Here is an 18283-nt window from a genome sequence, read left to right as displayed (position 1 = left end):
TTTGTATGAATCTTCTCACAGGTGTGTAACAGTCATTCTAAATAATAATCTAAGTGATCAAACAAATGTGGCTATTTCTCTGAAGGATGCAAAAAGACACATGATATTTGTGCAGTAATCTAATTATAGAGTACCAAAGGGTGCTCTGTTAGTATCAGGCTACACACTCACCGCATGATTTAAATCAAGTTAGGATGGAAAATCATGACTTTGCGTGATGTAACTGAAAGGTTCACTTGCTGAGGTCAGTTTAACAGCATACCTCAACAATCTGTGGTTTACTGACTTTGCACCACACAGTTAAATGTGTAACTGAGTGTAACTCTATCAGAGGGGAACTCGGGATTCTGTCAACTAACTGGTTGCATTTTTGAGCTTTTATCTCGTGGTATATTTGGGCATTCACTGCCGACTTCTGCAAATACACTGTCAATATTTTGAAGCTCACAACAATGTTTTCTGGAAGAGAGTTAAACTCTCTTGGGTTACTTGTTGGGACTTCCACTGAGGTGAGACTAGACCTGCAACTAACTGCTTTTATTATCAAGGTCTCCAGAAAATATAAAATATACACTGATATTTGATATTGATAAATATACACTGAACCAACCATACTTTAACCTACTACCTTTATTATTGATACATCTAGTCATTATTATTTATTATTAATAAAGAAAGTTACACCTGTTTCTAGGGCTCAATGTACTATATTCTCCCTCCACAAATGTAACAGTTTCACTCCATAATTAGTCCAATTAATCAAAATTGAGAGATTTAGATCATTCAAGTCAGAGGTATAACACGGGCGCCATTTGTTTGTCTGTCTGTTTGTCAGCAAGATCATTTCATGACGATTGACTGACAGCTTGGGCATCGGTATATTTATATATGCAGTGGTCCAGTTCTGATTTGCCGTGTGTATAACATACGAGTGTGTCTCACCTGGCCGAAACATTTGTGGTGAAGGAAACGCAGTCAGTTACAAAGGACAGTGGTGTGGTTCCTGTGATGTCCTCCCACTGCGCAGGGGAGGTTCCTCCTGCATTAAAAACAGGGACAAAAATTTAGCTCACTGCCTTTTCAGCATGGGCAGTTTTTAGCTTACGTAATCGCTGTTCTTTTATCTTCTTAGCTCTGCATTTTTTTACTATCATAGTAGAACTGATCAGACTATTCGACTCATAATGATTTGTACAGTGCTGTGCAAAAGTCTAAAGCTACTCCTTATGTTTATTATTTCATTTTGTATATATTCCTCGAAAAATGGAAAATAGGTGTACTGACATGTGAAAACGTAAATGGAAACAAAGTAGATAAGGCAAAAACAGAGTTTTCACAATTCTAATAAGCTTGAAAGTCAGTATTTGTTATGAACACCTTTATTCTTCTTTAATTAGCTTTCAGGAAAAGTTCTCCAGGATCCTTGAAGGACATTCAAAGCTCTTCGTTGGATGCTGGCTGCTCTTTGTTCCAATAATCACACACTGCTTCAACAATGTTGTGGTCCTGGCTCTGGGGAGACCCATCCATGACTGAGAGGGTTCCACTGTGTGTTTGTCTAATCAGGTATGATTTTACTGCATTGGTGATGTGTTTAAGATCAATCTCATGCTCCCAAAAAGATGGTATCGCATAGTGAATCTTTCTGCATTCATAATTCCATCAATTTTGACAGGATTCCCAACACCACTGGCTGAAATACAGCCCCAATCCATGACAAAGCCTCCACTAGGTTTTACAAATAGCCATAAACACTCACTGTTGAATCTCTCTCCTCATTTTGTCTGTACATATTGAGTACTGTGAATGAGTGCTTGACATTTTTTAGGCCTGCCAAGTGCCTTTTCTCTACTTAAATGATTCATATTTAGGGCAGTGTTAAGTGGCTTGACAAACACAACACATCCTCAGAAAATGCCAAGGTAAACGGACTGGACTGAAAACTAATTAAAATATAGCCAATTTCCAAAGAAAAACTTCAAAATTGAGAATTGTTGCTCAAGACACTTTAAAAAAGTCTGTTTTTTGGAAGCAAAACAGAATTGATGATGGGTGGCTCAAGACTTTTGCACAGTGCTATATAATAGTAAAAACATTTTAAAACAAAAATAAGAAATGTAATGACTGTCAAGATATCTTTTAAGGAATCTTGGAAATAAATGTTAATTCTGCAAAAGCTGTTTGCATAGAGGTACCACAAGAGTATTGTCATGCTCTACTAATACACAGGTCGGCTTGCCTGTGATGCTGCAGAGGAGACGCAGGCAGGGTGCCGATTCGCCTCGATGGCCGATGGGATGGCCTTCTGCCGATCTAGGTGGGACAGGGATCGTCATAGTGATCGGCTTGTGGAATTTTCTTCTCCTCGGCTCTACAGTGACAATGGGGCTGAAGGTGGCTCTGTTGCCAAGGACTGCCCTCACCATGTCATCTGGCACAGGCTGGGCCTAAACAGAAGGCCAGGAAGATGTACAGAAAAAAATATTTGGCCATTAAACTCAGATTACTGCCAAATCAGGCAATTTTAAAATATTCTAACAAATTAAGGGATCTAAGCAGTTAAAATGAATGGTAAGGTAAAGAAACAAATCAGTGCACCGTCATCATACAGACCAAACTTAAGTGGGCATTAGGAGTCCTACTGTACCTGCAGGCCAACACGGATCTTCTTGGTGAGAGCTCCTGGGGGGAATGAGGCCTGGACCATGGGAACAGTACTGCTAGAAAGTACCCCTCCATCAGGACCCATATGATTAGATTCCTGCTTAATCCGCGACACCACAGCAAAATACTGTGGAAAATCTCCAGTGACGATGCGGCAAATACGCTTCTTCTCCAACTCGGCAGGACTATCCATCTCTGCAAGATGAGAAGAAGAATTTCACACACACACACACACACACACACACACACACACATAAATATATATTTATATATGTGTTTGTGTACTTTTGCACTCATAAACAGATATTTGCAACAGATATGCAGTATATCTGTTTGTGTAATTTCCATTTGTAGTTTGAGTTGATCAATGGTATTTCTGCAGGCTTTGTCAGCTTACAGGTAATCAGCCCATAAAAAAGCAAAAATAGGACTGGGCTGAAATGCACCAAATCATCTGTGATCATTAGATTTTTATGAGCTCTTTCAATTAATCTCCATTGGCAAACAAAGACAGGAACGCAGAAAGTTTTATGCCGTAGTAATCAGATGATAGCTGTTCACTGTACATGGAACTCAATGCATCCAAAAGCAATTTGCTTTTCAAATAAATATCTATCCATCTTCTGCTCATCCACTTCCGGGTTCTGTCATAGGTTGAGAGGCAGGCAAGACCAAGGACAGGCTAACACAGACAGTCAGAAAGCCATTCACACTCACATTCATGCCTACATCCAATTCAGAATCACCAATTAACCTAACTCCACTAACTGCATGTCTTGAGACTCCAGGAGGAAGCCAGAGTACCCAGAGAGAACCCATGCAGAACATGCAAACTCCACACAAAAAAGCCCAACGATGGTTGATAAAATGTGGAGCACACCAAATAACCTTCCTGTTACCTTCATCCATTCCAGAAAGCAGCTCTGTGAGGTCTTCTGGTCTAATGTCAGACTGGTGCTCCTTCCACGTGTCACCATTATCACTCCTCAACACGATCAACTCCCTCTCTTTCCCCCGCATTGAACCAAAATGAGGGATCTCCACAATCACAGGACTTTGAGGAAACAGAGCATAAGAATCTTCGTTAAATTGGTGCACAATCTAAGAAAGAAAGAAGAAAAAACCTTTGATTTGTCTCCTAGCCTACTACAAAAAAACCCAAAACCTACCCAAGGAACTGAGCCCCAGCAGGTCCGACCTCCACCAGTCGGCTGACCAGCCCCTCACCCTCTACCATGGGTGGAGGATAGGCCAGTTTGTGTCTTTTAGCCAGGCGACAAGTAATACGTGTGGGTGCCGTGCATTTCCTGGGAGGGATGATGATGCGCATGCCATTGTGGCGGCTGCCCCTCATGGAACCACCACGGGCATCCACCATGAAACTGACCAAGAACCTGCCAGATGAAGAAGAACATTTCAGAGTAGGAAACAAAACAACGACAAAAGAGAAAGATAGACTAAAGCTACGGACACAAGTGGGGAGGACGATTCCCATGCTGTGATCACCGTACACCAAAATAAAGTGAAGGAAAAGACAGAAAGTAACAAAAACAGAGAAAGAGGAAGAGACAGGACGATAGAGAGGAGAAAAACGATGCTTTGAGTTCTGAAACTTGGCTGTTCTCACCTTCACCTGCCTGAGTTTAGGGAACTAAACACTGTGTGAAACTAAACTGGTTGCTAATGAAGTTGTAGAAAGTTTAGTTTCCAGGACTGAGGCTGTAAGTGAGCACGTGCCAAAGATTCAGCCCCTGTAAAGCAGCATTAAGTGGTCAAATATTAAACACCAGAACTAATGTTTCAACTTGGGTCGATACGATCGGTATTCTTCAAATCAAGAGCACGTTGTGGCGTCCCACAAATACACCAAATTACACAAATAAGAAGACGGAGTAAGTTTTGGGTAGGCATACAAACCTGCCTGTGCAGCTTTAATTTAAAGCCACACATTGAATTTTCTCCCCATAAGTGTTGCTTGCTAAGCATGTTGCAAACAGTAAAATCCCTGTATATTTTGCCAGAAGACTGAGGTGTTATTTTTTATGTGTAATGAGAGAGTAAGGAATAGCACAATAAAGAAGGAGTCCCAAACATGTCGACTACAAACTTCTAAGATCTAAGCAGTGCAAATGAAACACCAGACCACACAGATGACAAAGGCACAGACGGGAGAGGGAAGAGACAGTGACGAGATGAGAGGGAGACAGAGGTGGAGGAGCGAGTGACATCACTGCGCCATCATGGGTGAGAGCAGCAAACTCAGTCATCACCTGGAGTCATACTGAGGGAGCGGGGAGGAGAAGCTGCAAAATAAACACATGGGAGACAATGCAGGAGGCAAACCCCCAGAACCTAGTTTTAGTAGCAGTTCCATAATCACTGGTGGGATCTCTAATGACTACTCGAGATGAAAGAAGACTAAAAAGGTGAAAAAACAAGGGATGCAGTAAAAATAAGGACAAAAAAATGAGGACAAAATGACAATGAACACAGTAATATTTAAATAAACAGGCACGCTTTGAAGGTAAAATAATGTGTCATAAATAGAAAGAAAGATCCAAAACTTAAAATGATAGATCCCACTATTTAAATTCTCAGTAACACCAAAGATATTTTCAGTTATGTGCAAGTTCTGTGCAAAGACAGCACGCTCTATTCTGAGCAGATCTTAACACTTTATGATGTCGTATATTCAAAGTATGTAAAAGACGCATCGGTTTATCTAAGTGAAACACATGAGCCACTGTACCATGAGCTCACAAAGTATGCGGTTTGTTTCCGTAATGATAAAAATAGAATGACGGCAGTGAACATGGGGGAACTCAAGAGTTTTAGAGGGTGAAGTGTGTCTTGTTGCTTTAATGTAATGTGTACAGTAGCAGCACTGCAGAAATCCCACAGCCCTGCACCTTGTCTGCATCAGTGCTGCAGAGTTTGCTGAATATTGACTCTTTGGGGGAGAGCAAAAGACAGTGAAACATTTGCGTGCAGTAAGCATATAAAATGTGTGATTTCTGCAAATAGTTATATGAATGCACATGCAGTATGTGTGTCGTTTCACATGTACTGTAAGTGTATGCATGCTGGGAAACATCTTCCCAGGCTGGATGAGAGTGCAGCTGTTCTTACCCAGAGTGAATTGGACTAGACACAGTGTTGTGGCTGTGATCCATAGTGTCAGGAGTCCAGCTGTAGCGTCTCATACACTCCGAACTGTAATCTCTGGTCACAGCAAGGTGCTGGTTGAGGAAGATCCAAAGACACGGAAAAGAGCACAGAAAGTAAAGAATGGGTTAAGAAGAAAAAGGATGACAAAGAAAACTGACAGCAGATTTGCAAAACTGACTAATGGATCCAGACAAAAGGAACAAGGTGCAAGATGACAAAAAGTGAACAAATTATCACTCACTGCAATGATAGATATGGGCTGATTACATTTACAGCTTCTATTTCACCAATGTTTTCCATCACTGTCCATGGTCTTACAACAGCCAGGACACAAAGGCACTTGAGGCGCATAAATAAAAGATGATACTATATAATTATGATGACTGAGAAACTTGAAACTAAAGATCAGCTTTAATAAAAGAAGAAGGATGTGAACACGGAATCTTGGAACTCTCGTACACTGAAAGGAGCATGGGAATGACTTATGGCAAAGACCCAAAACAAACAAATATACGGAAAAGCAAAACTTGAGAGAAATGGAAGCTGAACCACTGTGAATGAAAAATAACAAAACCGACGAATGAGTCAGACATCCAACGACATTTATACCTTATTGAGTGGGTCAACCAAGTAGGAAATGTCTTTACAGACACTCTGAAGCTTAGGGAAGAAGAAAAACAGTTCAGCAGTCGCATTATAGGTACTAGATGGCCCACACAAATTAATTTATGGTGCCGTGCTTCACTGCAGGATTTGTGCTCCACTGAGGAAAACAATTTTGACTCCTTGAATACATCTTGATTCTAGCATCTACATTCAATAGGTGACTGTAACTGAAACTTCACTCATCAAAACGCAGATAATTCAAAGCAAACATAATCTCATATACATAATATTTACAGGTTAATACAGCACCAATTTACCAGGAAGCTCTCTGACATAAGACAGTAAAGTAGTGTTGTTAAATAGTCAAATGATTTCCAAAACATCTGCTTTTCTAATTCAAGACAACTACAAAATATCTTGGGTGATGCTGAAACAAATATTAACAATAATTTCAGGAAAAGAGTTACAGGTTCTTTTATTGCTACAGACCAACATAAACAACGTAATGACAGATGAGTGCTGCAGAGCACTGCAGTTTTCCCTCAGGAAGCTGGAGGTGGGGGGCTCAAAGCTCATGGGTTTGAATAAAGCTTTCATCAAGGTGCTATATGCTCACTCTCAGCACTTTGGCAAAAGCAGGCATGGCATTAACACTTCTTCTGTTATGACCCTTGTGCAAGATGAATGAAGCTACTCTGATTCTGCCTTTAATCTATCCAATTTGTGTTTTAATCAGGAAAGACAACAATTACAACAAAAAGCAAAGAAGAAAATGTGGATAGAAGGTGACAGAAGGCTTGGAAATAGTGTTGAAAGAAAGGAAACTTACCGTGTCTTTTGTAGGAGCCAGAATCTCTTCAATCATCATACTGTCTCGTGCAAAGGAGCTCCGGTTGAGCGTGTTGGACCTATCCGAACTGAAGGAGCGGAGGCTACATGTTACCATGCAACCCAGTGCCGCGGGCAACAACAAGTGACGGGCAGGGGGACACGGCATAAAACAAAAAGCAAGGAATCCATTACTACATGTAACCTCCAGGGGTTTCACTTACTGGACAGAGAGTCCAAAAGTAATATGGGGAAAATAGAGAAGCAGAAGAGTCTGCATTTGAACAGGGATAAGATATTGCAGCACGTTATTCAGAGATGGAAATGAGAGTGAGGTCAGTTTTTTGCATTAAGAGATAGAGGGAAAGAGGAAGAGGAGAAGTAGGCGGCCTGAAAGGAAAAAAAGACAGCTCTGTCTATACGTCTGTCATGAGCACTAGTGTAACTACGTCTGCCTGAATGATGACGTATGACAGAATAGCAGACTGTACTTATATGCACCTGGTTGGCAGATAAGAGCTTAAAGTGTTCAATTCTGTGCAGACGTCATCAATGACAGGAAAAGGAACAAGATTCACTCAAAGATATTTCAACTTTTAAATCCGACTCAAGCTCAAAAGCTCACCTTCCTTTATTCTAAGATTAGCTGACCTAGACCTGTTTCAAAGGAGCAAAATACAAGAAGGGAAGCAGGTCTTTTCTATCTATCTTGCTGCAGTCTGCTTTATGGCTGTGTGTGGTGATGTGTGCCTATTTTTGCTGCCTCTTCGGCTCAGTGCAGTGCTGCAGATTCATTTCGGGCTTCTTTCTTGTGCTCCTTTTACAGCGATTTGATCATTGCAGAAGATGTGAAATATTCATTTGATGTGCGGTGACTAAACGCTTACCTAAAACATATATTTTTGTGTGTGTGCGAAGAAGCACTTAAATATCATACGTGAAAGGTGCATTGTTGTTGTTGTTGTTGTTGTTTGTGTAGGATACGCAGCTTCAGCTGTGAACAAAGCTGAAAACTCTGCCTTCGTTTCTCAGAGGGTATACTGTATGTGTGTATTGATGCGCCGTGCGTGAGTGCAAAAGGGGGAGAGTGGGTGAGTGAGGGGGAGAAAATGCAGAGCTCAGCGTGTTTGAGTGGGCACGCTATTCAGCACAGAGAGAAGCCCTTTATTCAGCAGAGCCTGCCTACCCCGGCATCGAAGTTACCAAGCAACTCTGTGCGGGCTGAATGGACTCGCTGGCAAGGCAGCGCCGCGCTATCCCCCCCCTACTCTGTTCTCACCCCGAACATGTTTGTTTTTTACAGCTTCCTCCTCTTTCTCATTCTCCCCCCAAAAACATCAGCGCTTCTTCTTTTCCTTCTGTGTTTTCATTCTTGCTCATTCCCTTTTATGTCCTCCCTGTAGTCAGCTTTTCACTTCTGCGTGTCATCCTTCTCCATAATGATCTCCTTCTCTCTCTGCTTTCTCATTTCCTGAGTCACGATGCTTTAACAATACTGTGAAGTTTATCAGTTCATCCACTCAACTAAAGACTTTTTCAACTTTGCCTCTATCCCACTGCTTTCCTCTAATCAATCAGACCCTGCTCTAACACCTCCTTTCCTCTTTCCACTCCATTCATTTTTATGGGTGGTCACTCATAAAATCTACTTCAAATTTTCAATCTAGCATGTCAAACTATGAACCAGTTAAGCACTGAGTCGAAGGGATTTTTGTGGACTCAGAGAGGCAACTGTAGGCAACTGAGTCATAGTATATCCACGTGAGTGCTGCTGTGTTCGAATGCAAAGTTTCCATCTCTGCAAACCATGCCGAATCATGCCGAATACTTGTGGGACACCTCCAATTATGTCAACAAATTATTAATCCAATGATGTGTCCGATCCCTGGAAGTTACACTCAGAGACACTCCAAAAAAACATAAGGTGCCACATAAGAAGAAGCCACATCAAAACATTAGTCGATTACTCCACACAACTCAAAACTGAAAGATCCGCAAAACAGCTGCTTATATTTTCTTATGTCCAGCAAAACTGTCTCTTTTGCACACCTACATCAAAACAATAGACACAGATTTCACTAAGAGGTATGATTTAAAAAGTGGAGGGATGATGATGATGATCTAAAAATACAACACGTAACAGCAAATGGGTCAAATATGCTACCACGAACAGAGAAACACCAACACTGGATGACACCAATGTCCAATGAATGACTGGTGGTTTGAGTTAGAGTCTTATGAGTGTTGGATTGGGGTTAAAAAGTAGTTCACAGGGTCACAGGGAAGAGACACCATTCACAGATCTTTTACCTACTACTACTGGTACCACAACTACTACTCTTTTCTTACCTGATTCTAGGGCTAGAATGAGAGACAGGATGCAAGAAAACAAGAAAAAAAGAACAAAATAGCAGAGTGAAAAGCAAAGCATTTTGAAGACATTCAAGCGTGATGTGACATTGATGCTGTGCTTTTGGTGGCACACTACGACAAGGTTGAGCGAATTTTTCCCGTTTTACATGAGAAGGTGTTTGCGTGTATCCAGCCCACTCAAAAAGCAGACCATGCAATGTCAATGTCATAAATGAAAAGGTAAGGGAAAGAAAAGAACTTGCTCAGCATCACACATTCACTGATCAATACATTATTTTATACATTTCCGCACTCCTGCAAAAACAGTCAGCTTAACAAAGTGTATGTGCAATGTATGTATATGTATATGCAGATTTTAGTATATGTGTCTGTAGTTTGCAGAGGAAGAAAGTTCTATGGAAACTATGGAAGGACTTGATCATTTGTAAGGAGAAGTCAGTGTAATAATAATGTAATAAAACTCTGAAATAGAAAGGTGAGCACAGCTTTTAAGCTTGCATGTGCTCCTCGCTGTATCATTGTACAAAATAGTTCTTTCAAACTAACATTTTGCATAATTCAACGTATTATCTCTCTGTCAAAACTTTTTCCAGGATCAGCCCATCAAAACAAAGTCGTTCACGTGGAATCCCTCCAGTGTTTCCCTTGTTTGCCTTGCCCTGCTGATGTTAGCAGCTTCCTGTCACAGTCAGTGTGACGTTGTTTTTATCAATCCAGCCATCACAGTGCCATCTGCCATCTGTCAGTGCGGTTACAATACACACTGTGGGGCTGCACAACACACCACCGGAGTGTTTTCATTGGCGCCTGCCATTTTTCCACGACATCCTTTGTCCACTATGTGAAAGTGTAGCTACACCGACACGCAGCTGTTCGCCCAGAGCATCAAAGGTATCAAAGCTTGCTAGCTCTTTGTACATTTTTTTTTGCCCGAGTTTCAAACAGGGTCACGCAAAACGCTGAATCATTTAGTCAGGTTGAATCATTAGATGGCAACTTCCCAGCTGCGCTTTCTGGTGACTTCCATTATGCTGTGTTATTGTGTGTGAGCCTATATGTGTTTATGTTGCATATGTATGCATGTGTGTGTGCTCGGTGGAGGGGGCTGTGCATTAAACTATTCAAGAGCAACAAGAACAATATATGTCATATCAACTATGGCATTATAAATCTGTGGATTTAGGGTGACCACTGCAAATATCGCAAAGATGATGTCACACTGTGAAGTACATCATTAGTTTTAATGTGCATATATATAAAAATGGCAGGTGCCTACCTGGCTGAGCGGGCTCCTATGCTGAAACCCATGTACCCCTCATGAGGGAGAGAGTCATCCCCCAACTCTTTGAGGTCCTGAGGCCGCAGGTATTTGTCTGTATCCCCAGTCATTGCATCCTCACCTAGTGAAGGGACGAAATCAGAAAACCCTCCTGTTAACTTCAAAAGCTAATCAGGGCAAGAGAGACGATGCGGCACCCAGCAAAGAAAAACAAGCCGACACCAGCCTCTTTTTTATTTGATTAGACTACTTAGAGAGGGCCTTGGCTAATTATCAGCATCCCTCTGCCGTTAAATCAACCCAGACTATCTCACTGCAACTTTTCTTTCTTTCAGTCTATTCTTTTCATTTGTGGCACACCAACAACATGAAGCTGGAACACTCAGCAGCGCCTATGCTGGACTTTAGAGGTGAGACTAATATTAAAAGAGAAAGAGGCAGCAGCAAAGACACTTTGCGGTATATCTAGAGCTCTCCTGTAAAATCAAACGCAGCTCGTTTCAGAAGAGTCAAAGCAGAAGGTTTTATAGCTACCAAAGCCTCAGCACAATAAGCAAAGAATAAGGAGAAAGTGCATAACCGCACCGCACCTCGATCGGCGGACCGGTGAACGATGACACGCCGGTCAATGAAGCCGCCGGGGCGGCTACAGTGTTTCCCCTTCTCCCTCATGTCCGGCTCTGTCCTGCCTGCAACACTCTGCTCCTTCACCGCAGCCCCTCCCCCTACCTTCAATACTGCCGCACTCCGATCACACACCACCACCAGTGTCAAGCAAGAGGACAAGGGATGGCAGCGTTTCCGGTGTCAGATTTCAAAATAAAACCAGTGGTGGAAGGGTTATAAATGAAATTATTTTTAGTCAAAACTAAAGACAAAGAAAAAAATTAAACCTGTTTACTCCCTATGTTTACACTTCATAAATTACAATTATAATGTTCATCAGCTACTCTTACAAAGAATACTGTGAACATGTTCTCTCAGGTGAAGCAAGGAAATTGATAAAAGATGCAAGATTTTCGAAGACATATCGCAATATTTTAATTATACTAAAGAAATATTTTAACTAATAAATAATCTCTGTGTATTTAGTATAATTTTGAAATCTTGTGCACCTTAATTTTAAAACACTGGGACAGAGAAATATCGATTATAATATCGCTTCCTGTCTGTTTCCAAATCTCAATAAAAATGAAAGCGAAACATGCATATCTTATGATGTGGATGTAGCATATGAAGTGTTATTGAACGCATAACGATATCTTTTATTGTTGTGGCAGAGCGGATAATCCAACTTCCTGCGTTTCACAGATATTTCTGTCTGACTTCACAGACCTGGAAAGGGATCGACTGCTCGCTGTTAAGAATAAAGTGTGGCAGTCCCATTCAAGCTCAGTTTTCCACCACTTACACCCCGACACACACACACAAACACCCTCCTGTTCTAGCCTATATTTTAAAGCATATTCTGAATCCCCCCGCCCAAAAAACAAAAGCCTGCCTTTTCCGTCCCTCTAAGAAGAAGAAAAAACAAAAACTGTTCACAAATATAAAAAGGATGTTGATTATAATTCACACAATAAAAACTACGTAAAATCAGTAAAAACGGAAAAAATAATAACCACATGTTATAGTGACAATTTCACATTCGCGCTCAGTAACTCTCACTTTCTTACTTTCTGTCTCTCGATCAATTCTCTGTGGTTTAGTAATTGCACCGGCTATTGAAACTTCTTTTAAACCCCCCGAGCGACTTACCTTTGTCCACCGCAGCCATATCGATTACAGCTCTGTTCGTGTTTCGGCGGTAATTTCTGTTTCTCTAAAACGCCACAAAACGCCCACGGTGTAAAAACTGCAGAAAGTTTAAGACTATCAAGAAGTCCATTCAATGCTTCTGGTGCTGGTGGAAAAAGCTGCCCTCTCGTCACCTCAAACACTTAACTCCACTCCAACCAACTTGCGTGTTTCTTTGCCCGTGCGCACATCCCTGCTGCTTTCGTTGCGAAAATAATGTAGATTAGAACCTCTCCAAGTTTTGCGTCTCCTTGTTGCACAAAAAGGACACGAGGAAACATAAAACAGCCTAAGTCTAAGCCACCTGACATCGGTGGCCACACCGGGGTTAAATCTCTTGCAGGCGGCTCAAAAAAAAAGCTCATCTCATTGGATTTAAAGCGAGAGAGAGACAGTGCGTCTCTGGCTCAGCAGCATCCACAACAAACTCCAGTTGAAGAGTGTCAACAGGGGCCGCGGTGGAAGTGTTTACCGCTCTGTGGAGAGCACAGTCAGCTGACAGGTCGTTTGAGCAAATGCCTGGGAACGTCAGCATTTGAAACTTTCACTGAGGTTTTATTCTTCCTCTGTGATGGAAATCCTAGAGGGAGTTTGGCTGTGTGTCAAAGTGGGAGTGGGGCTACAATAATGACGAAATAACCACATAATTTTGCAATTTTTAATCTTTTGAGCAACATTTCTCTGTCTAGCTCTTCTGTCTCTGTGTTGCACACAGTGACTACAACTTGCACAAGAGTAAGAGAATGCAAGCAAAGCAGCAACGGTTAACTGCAGTAATGAAACTATTGCAGGCCAATGCCATAGGAATTATAGAAATCTATACTATGACGCTAACAGAGAAAATCAAAGATTTAAGTTATTCTCTATAGATTAGTGGCTGTAGTCATGTATAGAAGTCATAAGGCAGGTCACAATAACACACAAGAAAACACACACACACAACAGCAACCACGGGGAGCTGTTAGAGTCACTCCAGCCTGCAGCTTAATAGGATTGGCTTCCCTCATGTAGGATTAAAACAAGTTGAAGAAAGTCTCCATTGACTCCTGCTACTTCTTTAACACAAACCCACATAGAGCAAAACAACAGCATCCTATAGAAAATGAAGGAGTGCAGACCTGAATACAACTGCTGTCTGAAGCCAGTCTGGTGGTGCTATTGGGCAAAGTGATTATCAAGGCCACAGAAGTACAACGCTGATGAAATACATGCATGGTATAAACCGTTTATGTGGGGGACATTAAGTCATGGGCACTATATTTCCTATGTGAGGATCTTCAGAACAAACTCATCCCCTAAAACCTGATATGCGTGTATACTTGTTGATTCTAGCTGTATCGCCTCACACAGAAACTCCACACCCCTTGACCAACATCCCCCGAGCAACAGCCTGTGAACGAGCTCATCAATTTTGCAAGAATCTTGGCTGTGTAGTTCCAAAACAAAGGACAGAGGACTGAGTGGACGGTCCTCTGTACCATAAACTTGGCAGAACATTGGCCTGCAGTCCTGAAGCAGCTACTCTGCTGCAAACTATGAAATTTTACATACATTGAAAAATGATTTGACACGATGTATGCCGGCCTCTTCATATTCCAACTCTGCATTTTGATGTGTGTCACATTGATTTTGCTTTCATTTTTTCACAGCTACACAATTTTGTGTCAAATAAAATGGCTACAGCTGGACTTTATTGTTTGTCTGCATGATTAAAGACTAAGGAAAGATAATAAATACAATAAAACAGTATATATGCACAACCCATGGAGCCTTAACAACATAATAACTAAAGAATAACCACAGCATTTAGTTTGAGTGGACAGTGTGTATTCTGGTCAGTGAGTAAGTTCCTTTGAAAACGTTCCCATTACCATGAACAGCAAAGCAGAACAGCAGTACAGCAAAGGCGACACTGTTAGTTCTAGGCAAGGCAGCTCCGTTGTATTAAAGGAAAAGAAGCAAAAAATAGAAGAGAGGATTCAAACCGATACCTTCGTCAACATCTGACAAAGACTCCTCACTGAGAGTTTCTGGCACATTGGCCTGGACTGTGTTTTGGATACACATACAGTGAAACATGCACGTTAATGAGAATGACATCACATAGCACACAGTATATGGGAATTATGCACTTTCATTGATTTTAGGCCTCAGTGATAAAATTTAAAAACATTTTTTTACATACCTTCATCATCTGACATATCGAGGAATTCATTCATGGTCTCAGGGACATTGATTTTATGCTTTTCGGATGCACTCTGGAAATTCAAAAAAAATACATATATATTCCTCACCTGTTTTTTTAAGCAGTTACAAATGGATTTTCTTAAATTATGATATGTCACATAATCACTTGAAATCACTGCCTTTCACATTGCTACATATTAAAAGAAAGTACTGATAGTGACATTGTTGTTGATATTTTGAAAGTCAGTTTATGCGTGACAGCAAAGGGAACATAAGAAAAGATGATCTTGATTATTACCCACTCTTTAAATATTTTATCAGCTGAAGCTCTGATAAATGTAGTCAGCTGGTGTCAACTTCAGGATATAAGTTGCAAATAAAGTGAAAGCTTCACATATATTTCCTTATTTGGGCCTTGGACTGGGCTCCAGGCCCTGTCATAGCAAGAAGTAGCCATACTGTATTTCTGAAGGCCATCTTGACCCAGATAAGCGATCAGCAAATGTTCCAAAGGCTGCAGATGTAGGCTTAAGAGCAACATAAAACAACAGCAGAGGTCTGTGTACGGTGAATAATAGATCAGGCACACTGAGGTGTGAGGAGATGACCTTGATCTTTTATTCACACTCCTGTGGTTTGAAGCATTTATGACGAATACACTTTCCTGCTGATTGTGCTGGATCCTCAATGACCCCTTTTCCTGGCTCTTCACTCACTGTCCCCCTCACACGCTTGTCACTTCTTCATCACTTCTACATCACTGCCTGTCTTTCTGTACCTCACTCATCTGATCATTAGGGTCAGCTGTTAGTATTGCTGTTAGTAACGTTGGCTATACGAGGGGAATCCTTAAGCTCCAATCTGAGCCGTCCCTTTCTCTTAAGCAGGACAACTTCACACATGTGACACAGCGTGACAGACTGACTTGCAAGCTCATTTGCAGTATTCACACCTTAACTCCACTTACAGTGTGCTGCTGGCTGTCCACGGCCACGGTTTATTTTTGGCAATGAGCTAGCTGCTCGGTAAGAAAACACTAGTAGTTTCACAGACAAATAAAAAACCTTATTTCTAATGTTCGCTTTTAAGCAAAAAACAACCTTCCTAATCCAACAAACAACCAAAGTGATACTATTTCTAATGCACTGTACAACTTTTAGTTCTGATATTCTTGTTTTTCCTGATGTCAGAGCCCAAAAAGCATTGGAATCAACTCTGAAATCTTACATATCAGAAAATCCTTTAATGCACCAACAATTAAAACCAGAAACTGCATGAAAATGTAAAGTATCACAGAGTGACAAAGCTGATTTCCACATAGTTAATACCCTAATAAAAATAAATGGCTGCTAAGAAAATAAAACATAGAAGTTTACCCTTCAGTGTCTGGAAAATGAGATTTGCTCATGTTAATTTGCTAAAATGTGATAGCTGTTAGTTTATTATTTAAACTAATGAAGCTGAATCATCAATAAAAATCACACAGTCTCACACACCCAAAAAAAGAAAACATATATTAAAACCTTTCAATAAGAAGCACAGAATCTTTGCCCAGCTGTCAAGTTACACAAAATATCCATCAGTTGATGTATGAAGTAATTATATGTCTTAAGATTGTATGTCTTAAAGCATGTGAGATGGCATTGACAAGAAGTCAGTGTCTTACCATAGTGGCCAAGTTTTCATCAGTCACAGGCCTCAGAGTGTCAACAACAGAGATGTAACCAAGACGGCGGGCAATGGATAGGGCAGTGTTCCCATTCTTACCAGTGACAAAAACACACAGAGGAAGTTACACACAGAAAGGAAAAAAGCATTCAGTATTTCCTCAAACTTAAGCTCTGCTGTCTAGCCCGTGTGTTTGCGTACTAACCACAGTGAGTTCGTTGGCCGAGGCCCCGTTCTGAAGCAGCAGGTTGATGATGTGGGTGTGGCCCTGCTGAGCAGCTTGGTGTAGAGGAGTGTACCCGTTCTAAGCACAGCCAGACAAACACAATCAGTTTGTCCAGGAAAGATGCAAATACACTGCAGGATTGCAGGAAGGTCTTCAGCGATACAAGACTGTATGTGTGTGATTCTGTGTGTCTACCTTGGTTTTGCCATTGACTCTGGCATGGTTGTGCAGCAGGAAGTTTGCCATCTTTGCATTTCCATAGTGGCAAGCTACATGCAGCGGAGTGTAACCCATCTGGAATGACAAATGATGGCAGAAGAGGCACAGACAATTCAATTAAAACAGGACGGAAAATTACTCACAAGTGCCTACTGCAGACTATAATTTGTTACATCACAGCTTACTAGAGAGCTGGCCTGAATTTTGGAAAGTTTATATTTTAAGTGTAAAATTTACCAGGCAAATATATAAATCCTCTCACATAATGGGATTTCTCTAAATCCTAAATTAAAACTGCATTGTATTTCATCTGCTCTATGAATTATGTATTTGTGTATCATGGAGATCAGTGGGTGAATAACCTCTTTGCTGTAAACAACTGTCCTGTCAGCACAAACACACCACAAATAACCTTGTGTTAGCCCAACCTTTAGCTACTGCAGCTCTTAGTGAACGTGATTATGTGCATGAATGTGTTTGCTGCATCCATAACAACATGATCACCTTCTACTCAGGTAACAATCCTTTATTTATGCAGCAACTGAGATGTCGGCAGACAAGTGAGTGTATGAGCGTGTTAAGCTAAAGAGGAAAATCAGGATAAGCACATAAAGCAAATTAACTGATGGAAGTTAAAAAAGTATAAATATGCAGCAAACCTGCCTACTCAAGTATTTACAGTTTTCCCATGTGTGCAAGAAGTCATCTGAGAAAGCTGTACCTTTGTTTGTGGGTTGACATCAGCCCCATGATTGAGAAGGACTTCAGCAACATTGACCTTGTCCTCCTGAGCTGCTAAGTGGAGTGGTGTTAGTCCGCTCTGTATATGAAAAAAGGAGAAAAACATGCAAATCCACAATTACATTTATTAGGGTGGGTGTGCAGAAGAAGAATGAAAAGTAGGGTGTTTTTCAGAAAACTTGTTTGAGAAGTCTAATGTGTTATGGCAAAAATCATGACAAGTGTTTGTCTACTGGGTAAGAAGGATTGTGGGCCATATACATGTGTAAGCTTAATTACATTTGTAGTAGTTCCTGTATAAATACTAGAGCTATGTGACAGATTCTACCTTGTTGCACACGTTGACATTAGCGTTCTTGGTCAGCAGCAGTGACACCAGATCCACGTTGCCCTCCTGTGCTGCAAGGTGAATTGGGCTGATGCCTTGCCGCGTCACTGCATTGGTGTCTGCACCGTACTCCAGCAGTGTGGTCCCAATTTCCATTTGGTTCTTCTTGGCAGCGATATGAAGCGGCATGTAGCCGTTC

At 41.1% G+C, this 18283-nt stretch overlaps 1 protein-coding gene across 44 annotated transcripts in view; it reads right to left on the bottom strand.

Moving 5' to 3' along the window:
* LOC113034723 (ankyrin-3-like) overlaps positions 1-18283 on the bottom strand; it is a 119151-nt gene that overhangs the window by 25600 nt on the left and 75268 nt on the right. For 21 of the 44 annotated variants that reach the window (XM_026189644.1, XM_026189645.1, XM_026189659.1 and 18 more), the window contains 18 exons: positions 18085-18282; positions 17737-17835; positions 16992-17090; positions 16776-16874; positions 16569-16664; positions 14901-14973; positions 14707-14763; positions 10916-11039; positions 9616-9627; positions 7268-7370; positions 6442-6492; positions 5794-5903; positions 4935-4967; positions 3834-4058; positions 3564-3718; positions 2648-2859; positions 2240-2447; positions 943-1039 (listed from right to left, as the gene is read on the bottom strand). In XM_026189644.1, the coding sequence (XP_026045429.1) occupies positions 943-1039; positions 2240-2447; positions 2648-2859; positions 3564-3718; positions 3834-4058; positions 4935-4967; positions 5794-5903; positions 6442-6492; positions 7268-7370; positions 9616-9627; positions 10916-11039; positions 14707-14763; positions 14901-14973; positions 16569-16664; positions 16776-16874; positions 16992-17090; positions 17737-17835; positions 18085-18282 (2051 nt within the window). The other 23 variants (XM_026189650.1, XM_026189651.1, XM_026189664.1 and 20 more) reach the window with 12 other exon arrangements.

The sequence above is a fragment of the Astatotilapia calliptera genome, chromosome 13, assembly GCF_900246225.1.
Source record: "Astatotilapia calliptera chromosome 13, fAstCal1.2, whole genome shotgun sequence".
NCBI classification, from domain to species: Eukaryota; Metazoa; Chordata; class Actinopteri; order Cichliformes; family Cichlidae; genus Astatotilapia; species Astatotilapia calliptera.
This window is presented reverse-complemented; position numbering and strand designations above follow the sequence as displayed.